The sequence below is a fragment of the Abramis brama genome, assembly GCF_963993115.1.
Source record: "Abramis brama genome assembly, chromosome: 13".
Taxonomy (NCBI): domain Eukaryota; kingdom Metazoa; phylum Chordata; class Actinopteri; order Cypriniformes; family Leuciscidae; genus Abramis; species Abramis brama.
This window is the reverse complement of record NC_139975.1, coordinates 25,439,852-25,456,560: the sequence shown is the minus strand read 5'-3', so window position 1 is coordinate 25,456,560 and position 16,709 is coordinate 25,439,852. Positions and strand designations below refer to the sequence as shown.

Genomic DNA, 16,709 nt, shown 5'->3' with positions numbered 1-16,709 from the left:
ATTTGTTAACTAAGAACAAAATGTAAACATTTTCAACAAAACCTCAGAAGTCAGCATCTTCACTTATTTAAATCAACTCAAGCTCGCATTTTTTTCATTTTTTTTATTTTCTTGAAAAAGAAAAAAAAAGTGAAAAAGTTTCTCAAAATAATTATAATGCTACAGATTTTTTTTTCTGTCTTACTACAGGAGAGGAATACATTTACACAAGGGTGCTTATATATTTATATATCTCTATACTCTCAGGTATTAAGGAGGGAGAGGAATTAAGAACAGAAAGGTATTCCTCAAGTAAAATGACATTTAAAGTAAGGGGATGAGTGAAAAGGAAACGAAACGCAATGCTAACCTCCACACTACTAAGGATAAATGAATCTGTCTAGGTGACGATGGATCAGAGAAGTAGCAGACGGTAAGCCGCTCAGAAATAGAAAACAAACTGTAGAGGAATAGCACCTGTTGATCTCTTTAATAGAAGAGCCCATGGCATGACAGGCCTGAGAACCGATCTGATTGCCAATTGCAGTGTGTTTGTTTGTGTGTGTACACAGAACAGAGGGAAATAGTTAACTACAAAAAGGATACTCCTCGCCCAGTCATATTTATACATAAGCCCCACCCTGGATGCTTTGAGCTCCTCCCTCCTGAGCCGTCACACATCTGTCAAACAGAGAACCTCCTACAGACCTACAGAACCCATCACACACACACACACATACCCTGCGTTCCTTCTCAGTCACACAAATATTCACAAAGTCTCTCTCTCTCCCTGAGAAGGGCGGCTTTTACGATATCCTCTGGATGAGCTTGTCGTCTGATAGGCAGTAGAGGGCATTGACGGACAGCTCGGAGATAAAGCTTTCGCATGCCTGCCGCGAGACCCCTTTGCAGTTGCGAAGGTCCAGTACGGAGAGACAGGACAGGCGGCGCAGGAACACCAGGCATCGGTCCGTCAGGCGGCTGCAACCTGAGGGTGACATCAAATTTAGTTTTGCTTAACGTCACTAAGTTGGAAGCAGGTTTGGTGTGCGCTTGCTCACCTGCTAAGTTGAGGTGTGTGAGTGTGTTGCGTGTGGAGGAGCCCACTGCGCTGAGGAGGTTGAGAGCACCATCTGTGATGGGACAATGCGAGAGCTCCAGGCGTGTGAGCAGAGGCATGTGTCTGATGATCAGCCTCAGCGTGGCTTCAGTCACCTCCAGACCGCACAGCCACAAACACTGCATGTTCTTCATCTGGGAACGGTTATCACTGCCTACAGACACACACACACAATATATATATATATACACAGTATATTGCAAACCCCTACTTGAAACCTGTGTCTAAGATAATATCGTAATTCTTGATTTAAATGTGCAAGCTGACATTGAGCGTCTCTGCATGATGTAGCCCAGGGCTATTCAATTGGCGGCCCGCCAATCATCTCCATGCGGCCCGACGGCACCAACCTCCCTCTTCCTCTTTTCCTGGCGGTGCGGCTAATTCAGTTTGATACTCGCTCCGATTGACCTGAGAAACGTTTTACGTGCGAATATTTCTGCAGTTATTATATGTGTCCCGAATTTATGTCGACTGAACCAGCGATAGGCTACCAATCATTCGTGAATGAATCATTCTTTTGGTTCGATTCTAAACGCGCTTGCTTAACGGTCTAAAACTATTCGGATTCATTCGGACCGCTCCGTCACTGAATCATCTGAAGCGGTCTCGTTCAGTACAGTATAACAACAAATATCGCTGTTTTCAGTTGTTTCACTAGTTGTTTCAACACGGCCCAGCACGGAGTTGCGTTTACTCCCGGTCACTATATTAAACAGCGTTGCGACAACCAGTGGGAAGCGTTTCAGTTTGACAGAAACCTCTCTGTTACAAACCACAAATCACTCGATGGTTTAACTAGTATTAAATCGGATGAAACAGCCTCAACATTCCCAACAAGACTGATGAGGAAAGCAGGAGAAACATTGTGGCATGAACGAAATTAGAAGACTTTAAATCCCCTAATCACCCTTACAAACATTTACCATGAATGTACTGTAGTAATTTACCATGGTTGGGCAGAAATGTGCAATATTTATATTGAATAGGCTATGTAGTAATAAATAAATATAGTAAATATATGTATACTTATTATATTATATATTATATAGTATAATAGTAAATATAGTGATTTATATTGCATTAGTTTTATTAGGTGGGTAGAGGAATATATAATTAATGCTTGTTATGAAATTATGTCAGTTTCTTTGTAAAGGTGCGTATAGTCTTTAACTTGTGTTTAGGCATTTTTTATACAGTGGGAGTGAGTAGCCTGTGGTTAACAAGTCTCACTGTCAGAATATTTTCATTTAAGCATAACAATTATAAATAAAATAATTATTATTTCTCACCAACAGCTATAAGTTTGTATAAATAATTTATTTGTTCCAAGGAAAATAGTTGTACACAGCTGTAAATTATCAAGTTTTTTATTTATTATGGTTTTATATATTTGCATAGGCTACTGTTGGGTACCACATTTCCAAGTAAATACCACACTTTTTTAGGGTTAGTTTAACTAATTTATTGAAACTTATGCTTCAATAAATAAGATAAACCCCCAAACCAACCCACCGGCCCACCTCAACTTTTCGATTTGATAATGCGGCCCTCGAATGAAACTAATTGAATAGCCCTGATGTAGCCTATTTTAATGCCGATAAATGACCACACAATTCAAGATATAAGGGGCTATTTTTCCCTACGAGTTGTCTTTTATTCATATCAAATTATATAATTAATATATATTAATGGTTGATTATGATTTCACTTTTTTAACTTTAGTTTGTGTGTAATGTTGCTGTTTGAGCATAAACAACATCTGCAAAGTTACGACGCTCAAAGTTCAAAGCAAAGGGAGATATTTTATTTTAAAGAAATTGCTTTTTAAGGATTCCTCCCGGGTTAGTGACATCACAAACCCTAAAATTTACATAAACCCCGCCCCCAGGAAGACGATTTATAGATTATCATGACAGAATATGCTAATGACTAGAAGATAACTACACATAAGCTACATAAATTCATCAACTAACCATTCAGAAATGTCCTGTTGCATTCTACATGTTGTTACTACTTTTTGAGTCTCTCCATCTTCATCTGACTTGTTTGAACATAAAAGCTAAAAGTTTTTGAAATTTTCAGTGCATGTCTGTGTAAGTGCAAGCTGTTGAAGCTCCGCCCTCTGTGCTGGGAGCAGCAGCTCATTTGCATTTAAAGGAACAGACACAAAAACGGTGCGTTTTTACTCGCCCTCAAAAAGTGACAATTTTAACATGCTATATACAAATATCTGTGGGGTATTTTGAGCTAAAACTTCACATACACACTCTGGGGACATCAGAGACTTGTGAAATAGGTATTATACCACCCCTTTAAGCAATATTACATGACAAGCAAGAATGCCGTATTACTTATCAGTATGACTGCAAATGTCACATTTGTCATTTTATAATAAATGTTATTATAAATGTTATAATAATGTTAATGTTTTATAAAAATGTAAGTTCAATAAACACTAAGTTGTCATTATACACACACAATTCATTATTTTTGTGTTTTTTTGCACACAAAAAGTATTCTCGTCGCTTGATAAACTATCAACGATTTTTATCGTTTTACTATTTTAACGATGTCTTTACTAACTTTTCTGGGCTGGCAGATATCGATTACCTAGCAGTCTATGAAGGAGTGAGCCAGCTCTCAGATTTCATCAAAAATATCTTAATTTGTATTCCGAAGATGAACAAAAGTCTTACGGGGTTGGAACGACATGAGGGTGAGTAATTACTGACAGAATTTTCATTTTTGGGCGAACTAACCCTTTAAAGTAAGTTTTCATTCTTTTAAAACCAATTCATAATTAAATATTCGATAAAAAAAATACACCTCAGAGTTGCATTAAACCATAAACACATCCAAATGTCTCTTCAGATGCGGCTTCTGTGCGGCTTCCATTTCTGTAGTGCAAAGATGGGTTGATGATACTGATTTCATTTGATTGGTAACAATTTATTCATGAAATGTATCAATGACAAAAGATGATGCACATGTCTAAGGTAGAATTATAAATGTAAAAATTCCCTTGAAATCAGTTTAACACTAGAACTCCCAAGGCGGTCATTTTGACCGTTTTTAAATTTTACAGTGTAATAACTTTGTTAAAATAAAATAAATGTGGCAATAGGACTCTGACTTTTCCTAAATATGTGTATATTTTATTCTGACACTGTTATTTTATTAAAATCACAAAACACACAACAGTTCTGACTATTTCTACCTAGAATGACCATAACGGTCATTTTGACCGCACGCATTATAAATATCATAAGTCCGCTACATTGCAAGTTTTGCGGAGGGACTTCATCACAGGACTGGCGAGCGAACTTCGCTCCACATTCCACATGGAATCAAAAGCCATACAACTGGAGGAACTGCAAACAAAATAAAACCAAGGAGACATGTGCCAAATGTCACAAAGTGTGTGGGAGCTGCACACGAAAGGCGGTGTTTACCTGTGTGGAATGTGCGTAAGCGTCAATGATGCGGGGTGTTTGCGCCGTTCAAATGGGCAGTTAACCTGATTTTGTTCGTTAATATTTTTTGTTCACTGAAACTAATCGTTCTAAAGCAGTTCGTTTTCTTGTTTAGCTAATGTTCACGTTTTTTTCTTAGCCTGTTTGTATACATTTTCACATTCATTTGAATTAAAATTTTGTGTCCTGTTTATTATTAGCCTACCTATCATTGTAGATCCATTCATTTTTAGATTTTGTATTGATTATTGAACTTATTTACAAACAAGGCTGTACTAAACGGTATGAAGCTTTGACGTTTCCTAACTTTTGTGCATGTCTATTCACGTCGTGAGTGCGGTGAAAAAAATATTATTTTGACGCAAAACGTTCCTCAAATAGAGGCAGCACCTGTCGGGGGAATCTTTCTTTTGTGCTTGTTTTAAGGGCTATGACGACAGGAATTAAAAGCTTCATTGGAAAAGAGAAGGTTAACATGTACAATAGATATGACATGACGAAAATGACGTTCAGTACGGCCATATGAACGTCAAAGTATGAACGGTCAGAATGGCCGCTATGGTCGTTCTAGTAGTTATGGAATTCCGGTAGTTCTAGTGTTAAGGGGACAAATATCGACTCAGTGGAAAATTAAATGTCTGTGACTGCTATGAACTGACCACCGCACACAATATGAAAAGCTTTGAGAGTCAGCTGTCCATGACGGGCCTAAACCAGTTAATGTACCAGCACAAAAACGCACTCCACTAATTATCATCTAAAAAAAAAAAAAACTAGATAGAGATATTTTTTGACTATCACACCCCTAATTTAAGGTAATACAGGGAAATGTAAATAATAAATGAGTGATTACCTGGTGGGTTGAGCAGATCCCTGATTTGAGCGTCCTTGACGCCGTCTGCCCAGCGCAGGTCTAAAGAGCGCAGTAGAGGACAGCTTGGAGAGCTCAGTGCTGAGACTGATGTCCAATTACACCCTGATAGCACCAGATCTTTAAGGCCTGTGAGAGAGCGGGCTGTGAGTCATGTCATACAGTAGTGTGTGTTAAAACAGACGCAGTGGTAATGAGAGAACACACACCTGGCAGGCGGTTGATGAGCCAGCTGAGCTGCTTCTTGGAGATGTTGGCCCAAGACAGGTCCAGTGTGACAGGCTGTCGCTTGATGATGCCCGTGAGGGCCTGTGGACTTATAGAGCGGCATCGGCTCAGACTGATCCGCGTCCATAAACGCTTGTCACAGCCCCTGTGACAACACCACAGTATTCAAATAAACAGACACACACCTTTGCTTTGTTCTGAAGTATATTGAGCTGCCTCCATAGGAAACATTTAAAAGGCATAATTTGAGCTGAACATATACTGTAGCACAGTATATACTTCATGATGAAGGTAATCCCAGAATGCACTGCCACAAAAATCCAAGCCCTGTCTTATATATATAAAAATAACAATGTTTTTGGCCAAACTTTACAGCCCTACAAACAAGCACAGCAAACCTGGAGCTTTTAACAAGAAAAAAAAGGGAACTCTAATTACATTTCTGGAATTAGGAAACCCGAAATCATTTTCATTTCAGTTTCATAAGGAAGCTGCCTATGTATGTAGACGGTAAACAACAAGGTAGCTCACTAGATTTTGTAACATGCATGTTGGTAATTGCGCACTCACCATTTGTACCAACTCTTGCAAACCGCCATGCAAACGCACAGCTCTGCACGAGTCAAGTAGCGGAACACGGACACCCACACCTCTCTCTCCCAGCCTGGCTCGTTCCCCCCTCCGTTCTGCTCCGGCGAGGGCCGTAAGGTGGAGCTGGGACAGGAGACGGAGGACTTTGCCCTTTCCGATCGAGTTTTTGTCCCAATTCTCTCTCGGGTTAGCCGGTGATGGGAGCCTTTGACGTTTGATCTGAGAATCCGCACCGAGTGTGAGTGTTTGGATGCGCTCCTCGTCAGAGTGTGTGATGGTGAAAGAGGTGATTTGTTAAGGTGCAATCTGTCCGCAGGCGAATGAGGACTGTCAGAGCGAGTGGCGCCGTTTCGCAAGGGGGGACGGAGCAGGGCTTTGTGGTTTTGCGGAAGGCTTCTAGAAGACAAGTTGGCTTCCAATTTAGGAACAATTGCGCTAGGGTCGCGCCGACCTCTCGATGGCTGTAACGTGACGGTGACGCAGGACCCCTGGCCTCTGACGTCATCATTTAGCACCACAGAAGTGTCAGACGGAGTCGGCTCTCCTCCCTCACTGCTCCCCTCACTCTCTCCGTTTCGATGACTGTCGCCGTTCTCGTCTTCGCCTGCTTTAACGCCTCGTCTCTGAGGACGGTTCTCTTTCCCGTTATACTGTCCATTCTCTTTCCTCTCCTCCTGTTCTTCTTCCACAGAATCATCTCTTTCTCCCTCCGTCTCCATTCTCTCTCTCAGACCTCCACCTCTGCCACCGCCGCGTAGTCGTACCCCTCTCCCGCGACAGGATGTCCCTCGGCCACGGGAGATGCCCCGGCCGGGTCCTGCTCGGACTACACCCCCTCTCTCCAGACTCCGCTGACGCAGGAGCTTTGGAGAAAGACAGACAGACGAACGGGTCTGAGAGACAGACAGAAGTAGAGAGAACAAAAGCACAGCCGAGTGACAGAGAGAGCATGTGAGAATGGTAAAAGCGGGATTAGAGATGCGCTGGGATGAGGGAAGCAGATGTTATAGACTCAAAACACTCACCGACTGGAGGATTTTGTTCCTTTCCAATTTGATCTGCAACAGAAAGCAAGAAATCAGACATGCAGCATTGCATTGGACTGATGTAGTCAGACGTTTGACAATCATCGTCATAAAGCATGATCCACATTGCAGTTTATTTTGGCCAAGAACCACCCACTTAGACAGGAAGTGAGCATCAGGCCAACCATTTAGGGGCTGTTTTTTTTACAAAAATATAAGCATCTCAACTGTTCTCAACCTTGATAATAAGAAGAAACGTTTCTTGAGTATCAAATAAATCATCATATTAGAATGATTTCTAAAGGATCATGTGACACTGAAGACTGGAGTAAAGATGCTGAAAATTCAGCTTTGATCACAGGAATAAATTTCTTTTTAAAATAGTTATTTTAAATTGTAGTAATATCTCACAATATTACTGTTTTTTGATAACAAATGCAGTCTTGATGTCTTCTTTCAAAAACAAAGATCTTACTGACCCAAACTTTTGAATGTTAGTGCATCGCCAACTTCTGACATTAACTGTTGTCAAACATGTTGTCCGATGAATGGAAATACAACGAATTGAAAGCAACTTTACATTATATCTGTAAACCATGTGTACACTTACTCTTTTCCTGAGCTGTAACTCCAGCGCCCCTGCTCTCCTCCTGTTCTGCTGGTGCTGCAGCAGGAGTCTCTGGGACGGGGGCGGCTGCCGTCTGGAGCGGGTCAGAGGCAGGGAGGAGGGGGAGAGGGGCGGGCGACCTCTGCGCCCTATACGCAAGCCCCCCACCCCAATCCCCTCTCTGTATGCCCGCTTAGCCGGAGGACCAGACAAGCGACCGCCGTTGGACACACTGCTGTCCGTCTCCTCCTCACTACTACTGGAAGACTAATACCAATAAAACACAATTATCATTAAATTAGTCTTTAAATCTAACCATCATATGTGAAGTCACTTAAGTAAAATCCTGTTAAAACTAGATGACTTTTTGTGTTTCAAAAAGGACAGCTGCCAAAAGCAGAAAGAATACCTCTGTTTTCTTGCCCTGGACACATTTTGGACACTCCCAACAACTGGGAAGGTCCTTATTGATAACACCCTGACTGGGTACCTGCAATATACATGTGGCATTAAGATAATATACATATAACAGCTAATTTCATAAAAAGTGAGATGTGGGATACACATGTACCTTTATACATTCTGGATGAGTGATCTGAGCACATTCAGAGCATTCCATGAGCGTCTGGACGGACTCTGAGTCTTCAGCCTCTTGATAGCCTTCCTTACATATGGCACATACTGCAGTAAGAGGTAGCGCCGGCTAGAAACAGAACACAAGTGTGAGATTCAACAAACAACTTTTGTTGAATTGTAATTTTAAAATGACAATGTTCACTATTATATGCACATTACCACTGAAAAGTTTGGGGTTGGTAAGATTTTTTTAATGTATTTGAAAGTCTCTTAGGAAGACAGTAATACAGTACTGTGCTGTACAATACAGTACTGTTTTATGCAGCATATGATTAAAAAAACCACACAAAAAAAAACAGTAAAAGTAATATAGTGAAACATTACAATTTAAAATAACCGTCTATTCTAATACATTTAAAAATGTCATTTATTCCTTTGATGCAAAGCTAAATTTTCATCATCATTACTCCAGTCTTCAGTGTCGCATGATCCTTCAGAAATCATTCTAATAGCTGATCTGCTGCACAAGAAACATTTCTTATTTTTATCAATTTTGAAACAGTTGAGCTGTTTAATATTTTTTTATAATTTTTTTGATCAATTTAATGTGTTAATGCTAAATAAAAGCAAACATTTCTTTAAAATAAATTACAAAAAAATATATATATTACAGAACAGTATATCTTACTGACCCCACATTTTTGCACATTAGTGTAAATGCAATGGTCAAAAGTTCAAAACTTTAACCAGTTTTTCTACAATTTTCAGTACTATCAGTAAATGACATTAACACTGAACAGCAGGTCCGGACTGGCCATCGGGAGCACTGGGAGAATTCCTGATGGCCTGGCGACTGATTTGGCCTGCTGCTTAGCTTATTATTATTTTATATTATTAATTTATAGTGAAGAAGTGACAGGTACAAGAAAAATAGCACAAAAAAAGTACACACACAAGGAGAGACAGATATCAGGGAAAAAGGTGCAGCTCTAGAGAGAACCTTTAAATATTTGCACAGCCCCAGCCTAAGGGCCTATACCTTTTTATTTTAATGTGACGGCCATACAAAAAACAAGGTTGTCCATTTGTTGTGGGTGTATGGGATGCCCTGGATGAGTGTGAGATTTCCCAACCTGACATTTTGTCCCAGTCTGGCCCTTCTGAACACAGATACTCACTGCAAGACACTGTCGGAGAACACAGCTCTTCTTGAGTCTGCCGGGTCCTCCAAACTTCCTCATGTCCCTACAGTAGTTGCAGTCGCCACACTCAGTGCGCAGACAGGCCTCGCAGCGTTTGCAGCGCACGCGTCTGCGTCTCATAGCTGAGATGGAGGAAGACGGCTTCACGGGCCGAGGAACCGGCGGCAACACGGGGGCTGAACCAGGAGCACGCGGGCGGTACAGCAGAGACAGAGGTGGCGGCGGCTGATACCACGAGGGCTGCAGACAGAAGAGGACACATTTTTACTTCCACTTCCTGGTATGTGCTGTAAGTACAGTGGTCATGGAACAAGTATATAACTTACTCTTTTGGGCCATTTGACAATTGGTTTTCCAGTGTAAGACAATTTGGGATTATCATTTCCATGTTCCTCTAGCAGCTTCTGTTGGGACAAGAGAAAAAAAATAAAATAAAATAATCAATGTGCTTGTGCTTTAAAAAAAATATATTACTATGGCCACATGGCGTTTATGTTTGTACCCGTATGTCACTGAGCAGTGCTGGAGCATTTCTGATGCCTGATGGAACACATTTCTTGTGAGCTGGCAAATCCTCCAACTTGTGTAGTAATTCCCAAAGTCCCTCCAGCTCAAAGGGTGTCAGGTGAACTTTCACCCCTGGGCGAGAGGGAGGAGTGAGTGCTGCCTCATCCTCAGGCTCCTCCTTCACCTCCACATCCTCCTTCTCGTCACTTCCTGCATGATCATCTAATTCTCCTTCTTTGATTACATCTTCCTTCTTTAGCCCTGTGAAGCACAAATCAGATGTGCCAGTTTAATTAAGGTTGCTTTGATGATGGGATGTAACAGTACACATATTAGTCTCGAAAATACTCAGTACAGGTTAGAGGTCTGCTACCCGACCCGAGCCCGACGGGTCCCGAAAAATGTGCGGGTTTCGGGTCGGGTTCGGGTTAATGTTTATTGAACAGCCTCGGGTTCGGGTCGGGTTCGGGTTTGTAACTAAGAAAAACTAAATAGGCTATATATAGTTTGCGTGTCGTGTGCTTTGCCTGCTTGCTGTATTGTGGTGACCGGCACGCGAGAGAGAGAAAGTTGCGTGCACAGATGTGCAATGTGTGCATAGGCTACGCAGACCACAGACACACAGGCTCAAATTTGAGAGAGAGAGCCTGTGTGTCTGTGGTCTGTGTAGCCTATGCACACATTGCGCATCAAGAAGAAAGCGAAAACATTGCAAAGCGAGAAGAAACCGCTCTGGATGAAATGTGAATTTTAAAACAAATTAAATGAACAACAGCAATAACTTAAATAAAAGTGCTTTAAAAATGTTACAAACATTTCGTTTGTATATATATATATATATATATATATATATATTCAAATATATTTCTTTTGTGTATGGGAGGGCCGCTGTGCCTACATGTATTTGTTTACCGTTTCAAGCAATCATTAAATACAACATATTGCAAAAATGGTATTTATTTGCTGTGAGAAATAGAGTGGACCTCGGGTTCGGGTCGGGTTCGGGCTTAACATGTAAATGTAATTGTCGGGTCGGGTCGGGTCGGGTTAAATGATCGCGGGTACGGGCCGGGTTCGGGCTTCAGTTTAAAGCCCGTGCAGACCTCTAGTACAGGTCTATTGGTTTGGCAAGCAAACTAATGCAGCATTGTTTTAACCACTGCCCATGAGGAACTTAGTGAACAATAGTCAAAACTAAGTTATGTACCAAACTGGCGATTTTTTTATACCGTTACACCCATAACTGATGTATTTTTGTACTCATTCACAGCCGTATATAAAAGGATGTGTACTGACCAATGCCCAGTGAGTGCTTCTGGAACTCAGGTGTGAGGTGAGACGTGTTTGTTAGACAGTACAAGTAACGCTCCAACACATACCAGCACATCTCAAAGTAGAAAGGGTAGCGGAACTTAGGAGGGACCTGTACAGATAAACCACAGACAGTCGAAAACAGTTCACAAGTGGGTATCGGTGGTATGAATAAATCAAGTGTGTGATTGTGTACGAATGCTCACCCGTGTGCGGTCCTCAATGTTGTAAATGTTGAGCTGCATGGGAATGTTAAAGCTGTGCAGAAAATTACCCCCAAACACCAGAGTATCCATTGGAGTGTACACCGCATGGATCCACCCTACACACAAAGACACAGTGGTTTGCTCCCAGAAAACCCAGCGAGCTTCCAAAGCAATTAAAGCATCATTAGATTCCACATGAGTGTACCAGAGGGGATCATGAATGTGTAGCCTTGCTTCAGTTCGATCCGTTGGCAGGCGGTGGCTTTATCGCCGAGAAAGATGTCACCTTGCTTCCCTGACAACACCCAGTTCTCATAGAGCTCCAGGTTCTGAGGTGTGGGCGGGATCAGCCAGAAAACCTGAGATCATTCAGTATAACAAGGTCAATAGGGACAGGTAATTACGAAAGACCAGAGGGATAGATTGACACAGGTTTATAAATTCTGCGATTACAGGAAACAAGGGGATTTGACAGGGAGAGGCTGATACAAAACAATCATTCAGTACTCCACAGTAATTAGAGCTGAGAAAGAAAAAGATTCTCACATTTAAAAGGTTTTAAGCGCTAAGAAAGCAAGAATCTCCAGCTACACTAGCATTCAAAGGTTTGGGGTCAGTACGTTTAAAAAAAAAAAATTAATAGTTTTGTTCAGACGTGATATTACAATTAAGATATTTCCATTTCAAATGAACGCTGTTCTTTAGAACTTTACATTCTTCAAAGAACGTCCTGAAAAAATGCATAATGGTTTCCACAAAAATGCAGCACAACAGTTTAACATTAATTATAGAAATGTTTCTTGAGCAGCAAATCAGCATTATTTCATATCGATCACGTGACACTGAAGAATGGATCGAAAATTCAGCTTTGATATCACAGGGATTAATTACATTGATATATTGTTATAATCAAATGGCATTGTTTTGTTGTATTGTAATCATTAATGTTTTTACTATATTTGTGATCAAATAAACGCTGCCTTTGTGAGCAAAAGAAAATCATACCAACCCCAAACATTTCAACCGCAGTATTTCATTCTGATCTGAACTCAGTCAGCACACACTAGTGTTGTACCTTTAAGACAGCACTCACCTTCCCTCCCCTGAGGATGTGATACCAGACTGATGTGCCACCAAAGTCTATGTGGAAATCTGTGAAGCATCCCTCGACACTCATCAGACAATACCTGAAAAACACACACACACACACACACGCACACAATATATGAACAATCTTCACAAATCAAGTTCATGTTGCCCTAGTGCTAAAACAAAAACAGTTTAAATGGAATTATTCCTGAATACTCGATTCTGATTGGCTGGAAGGTGTGCATTAAAATAGTTTAATGCACAGGTAGTTCCAGTCAGTTTAATCGCTGTTCTATATTAATGCGCTGCTTTCATTGACAGGCACACACGGCTAGCAGTGCATTAAACGACTTGAATGCTTCGCTTTGGGTGGTTCTTTGCCTCTAAGTCATGCATTAAAATAGTTTGATGCACAGCTAGCTGTGGATTAACCCCTACTTATACGAGTAAACAACTTACTTCTGTACTTTAGGGTACTGCATGTCTATAATGGCATTGGTGGAGTCTCTTTGTCTTTCTTTAAGATGACGTGGCCACATGTTGTCCACCCAGTCAATCATATCAACCTAATGAAAACACAAGCCAACACATAAAGAAACTGTTTCACAGACAAAGGCATTTTTGTTTGTGTAGAGCTCAACCAGATAAAACTATCAATAGAATTTAGTAAAATAACATCATCTGTTTTATTACACCCCATATTCATATTTATGCCATCCATAACCCTCCACAATAAAAAAACCCATTATTAGCTGATATCACATTCACTTTTGCCAATATCCACCACTTCCAAAAGCTGTTATTGGCACAGATTAATCAGCAAAAACGATATATTGGTTGACCACTATTTGAGCGTGTACGTACCGAGGCGGGTCTCTTAACTAGATTCTCTAGTTTTGTGTGACTGAACTCAAGGCTGATGACATTATACAGCTTTTCTCGCTCAGATGGCGGCGTCTCGTAGTATCGCCTCCACTGACCCATTGACATCTCAATGCCTTTTTGAGTGGTCACATCCATCACGTCGACCATCCTGCGACTGCCTATCGGAGTAAAGGTAGGAGAGCGAATATTAGAAACAGTCACTGATGATAAAAATGTTCAAAGTGTGGGAGGATCAAAAACTTTTCTTCTTACCCACAAACAATTTCACATCACTGACACTAAAGTCAGGGTCAGGCATCCTACAAAAACAGATAATATAAACATTTTTAAACGATAAAGAGGTGCAAACAGCTGTGCAAACTGGCATGATGAAATGAGCCATACTTTAGGCCAAGGCCATCTGCTTTCTTGAAGATAATGGGGGCCCGGAGTCCCTCCCGTTGGATGTACTCCAAGGTGAAGTCTGCAGAGAACACCATACATGGTTAACTTGGATCTCCAAAAATGCAGAATATCAGTGACTACCGGTACTTTTTAAATAGCAATTTTTCAAAGCAGCTTTACAGAAAATGCTGCCTCATAACCAAACTCAAAGATGGCTGTGGCAAAGAAAAATCTCACAATATAGTTAGCCTGGATAAAAGGAACCAAAACTCAGCATGTAAGTCAGTGCCGGAACTAAACATGTTAAACATGCACCTTTCCCATCCATAATTTTGACCAGATCCGAGTTGAATCGGTTACATTGGAGTTTCTCTTCAAGGTCAAAGGACCTCTTCCCTTCAATCTCATCATCTGAAATGCCATCATCCTGGTAACGTCGCCGCGTGCCAGTCCGCTGAAAACGAAGTACACGTTTATAAGAGGTTGAGAAAACAAAACTCAAGATTAAAGGCACACTATGTAATTTTTCACCACTAGAGGTCGTTTATTGAAAACAAAGGCGTAGATTGATGATGCCTTGATTTGTCATCTTCACCTCTACAGCCGGCATGGCAAATATGGTACTCGCGGTAAATCAAGAAAACGAGATTTAAACAAAAAGACTAACTGCGTTGAGCTGTATAACAATGATTATTTTTCTGTCGATGAATGCATCCAAACAGTTGCTCATCTGTCTAATAAAACACACGGTCTGTGTCCTTGTTAAAATGGCTTATTTCTCTGCATTTAAACATTCTGGATAATGCAAGTACACAAATCAACAAAATATATAACATTGCTCTAGTGGTTTATTGATATGTTAATCCAAAAATCGTACATATTGTGCCTTTAATATAGAAATGCAAAGGCCGTTTCTGCTAAATTTATCTTGATTCACATTCATACAGCTGGGCAGCCGGAAGTTGATAAAATATTATCTTTTACTTCACACACTGATGTGAACATGCGTTCCTATCTTTCAAATGCACCATATAGAGCCTTCTATGGCTATGCCATATGAACATTAGAACATTGAACATTGGTGTATCCCCATTTAAAGCAAATATTTAAAAAAGTTTATTATTTTACTGCTGTTGTGGCACAGGCTTTGTGATATCAGTGCACCACACACATGAGAATGAGGTTTTGACAGTCTCTTCCCTTGGGCGTGTTCACTGTAATATCAACAAACCCCTCGGGTGCGAGGTCAGGCCTAGAGCGCCAGCTGTCGGCAGTATAACCGCATTACAGCTCGGTTAAAAACTACAAACAAATGTTCCCTAGACAGCAATTTGATTTGCATAATAGTTGTTGAGTAAATGAGAAACTTACCAGGCGTTTGCTATAACGTGAACTCTCCTCTTCCATGCTCTGAAAAAAATGAATGGATAAATTAGAGGAGCGTTTCTTGCAGACGCACATAATAAATAGCATCAGGTGCAGCGAGTATAACTGCATTAATGAATCAATCAATGCAACTGAAACCAGCTTGAATGACGGGAATACTCCTAAACAATCACCAACGCTTAAGAAACACGACTTCATTTTAAAGCACCTACTTAAATAACAACAGTTACATCAAAAAAACTATAACGTTAACTTACTCCATAGGATATGTAGTCTTCGAGACACGCTCAATGACTACATTTCAGAAGAAGTGGGAAAAAAAGGATATTAACTGCTGTAGACTGAAATCAGATGCATGACCGGTTGTTCGTGTGTCTCAAAACCTATTGAGCAGCCTATCTAAAATAATTCTGGGCATTAGGAGGGAGGTGAATGCTGTCTATGTAGGCAGCTCACTAGGCTTTTGAGACGCATCTTTAAAATCAGCAGTGCGATGTGATCAGACAACAGAGCCCGTTTAAATGCTCCCAAAAACTTCACATTCCTGAAACAATAAATCACAACGAAACTAACTTGCATATCTTAAATGCCAAACAATCGAATATCTTTCATCCGCTAACGTTACTCATAAAGTACACGAACAGTGACAGATATCTGACATTTATTACAGCTGAAGCTCCTCTAGTCTGAAGCTGCTAGCCTGAGCGAACGCTGCACTACTTTTGACCGAGAACCAATAATGCTAATATAATTCAACTTTAAAATTGGCGTATTTTCATCATGAGACTCGGTTGTGACCGCTCTGTTGCTGAAAAGCATACGTTGAATTTAAAATACCAGAGTCAAGCCCCTGACAGTGGAGGCTAACCGACTAATCCACTAGCATTTCCATTGACAACCCGCGCTAGCCCGTTAGCCTGCTAGAAACAAAACAAAAAAGACCTTTAAACAATACCTGGCCTTTAACTTTCGCTTTCTGCCGATAGTGACGAGTCGCTTTGTGGGAACAAGCTTAAAAATTCCCGTTGGACTGTAAATTCATTCTGTGCAAAAGTGTCGTTTTTTGACTTGATATTCTTATTTTTGTACGATAAAGTTAAATCAATCCGCTTTCATCCGCCATTTTCAGATTGTCATGATACACACACACACCACTACTATCTACTCATACGACACGCCCCTCAAAATCAACAGCCAATGAAATAGCGGTAATGCAAACTAGATGAAAGATGATTGGGTGAGAGCGACGCCATTCACAAGGGTGAG

The 16,709-nt window shown here is 40.7% G+C and overlaps 1 protein-coding gene across 2 annotated transcripts; it reads right to left on the bottom strand.

Moving 5' to 3' along the window:
* Positions 1-113: 113 nt before the first annotated feature.
* Positions 114-16,578, bottom strand: kdm2ab (lysine (K)-specific demethylase 2Ab). 2 transcript variants are annotated; one of them, XM_084132480.1, is made up of 23 exons: positions 16,399-16,578; positions 15,429-15,467; positions 14,373-14,511; positions 14,058-14,136; positions 13,926-13,972; positions 13,653-13,831; positions 13,248-13,354; positions 12,793-12,886; positions 11,905-12,058; positions 11,700-11,815; positions 11,479-11,605; positions 10,178-10,443; positions 10,002-10,079; positions 9,652-9,915; positions 8,469-8,600; positions 8,307-8,387; positions 7,901-8,164; positions 7,291-7,323; positions 6,245-7,128; positions 5,656-5,819; positions 5,429-5,575; positions 1,041-1,253; positions 114-967 (listed from the first exon to the last, which is right to left on the bottom strand). In XM_084132480.1, the coding sequence occupies exons 2-23, from the start codon at positions 15,462-15,464 to the stop codon at positions 786-788; spliced, it is 3,786 nt and encodes a 1,261-aa protein (XP_083988606.1). In that variant the 5' UTR covers positions 15,465-15,467; positions 16,399-16,578; the 3' UTR covers positions 114-785. The 2 variants fall into 2 exon arrangements, with proteins under 2 accessions (XP_083988606.1, XP_083988605.1); XM_084132479.1 differs by having other exon boundaries at positions 6,245-7,158; positions 16,399-16,575.
* Positions 16,579-16,709: the final 131 nt, after the last annotated feature.

Excerpts from the sequence above, each read along its gene's own strand:
- kdm2ab (XM_084132479.1), bottom strand. The coding sequence starts at position 15,464 with ATGGAAGAGGAGAGTTCACGTTATAGCAAACGCCTG. Across the intron at positions 13,973-14,057 it reads GCAGATGGCCTTGGCCTAAA|GATGCCTGACCCTGACTTTA; the intron begins GTATGGCTCATT and ends CTGTTTTTGTAG. Across the intron at positions 8,601-9,651 it reads TTCTCCGACAGTGTCTTGCA|CCGGCGCTACCTCTTACTGC; the intron begins GTGAGTATCTGT and ends TTCTGTTTCTAG.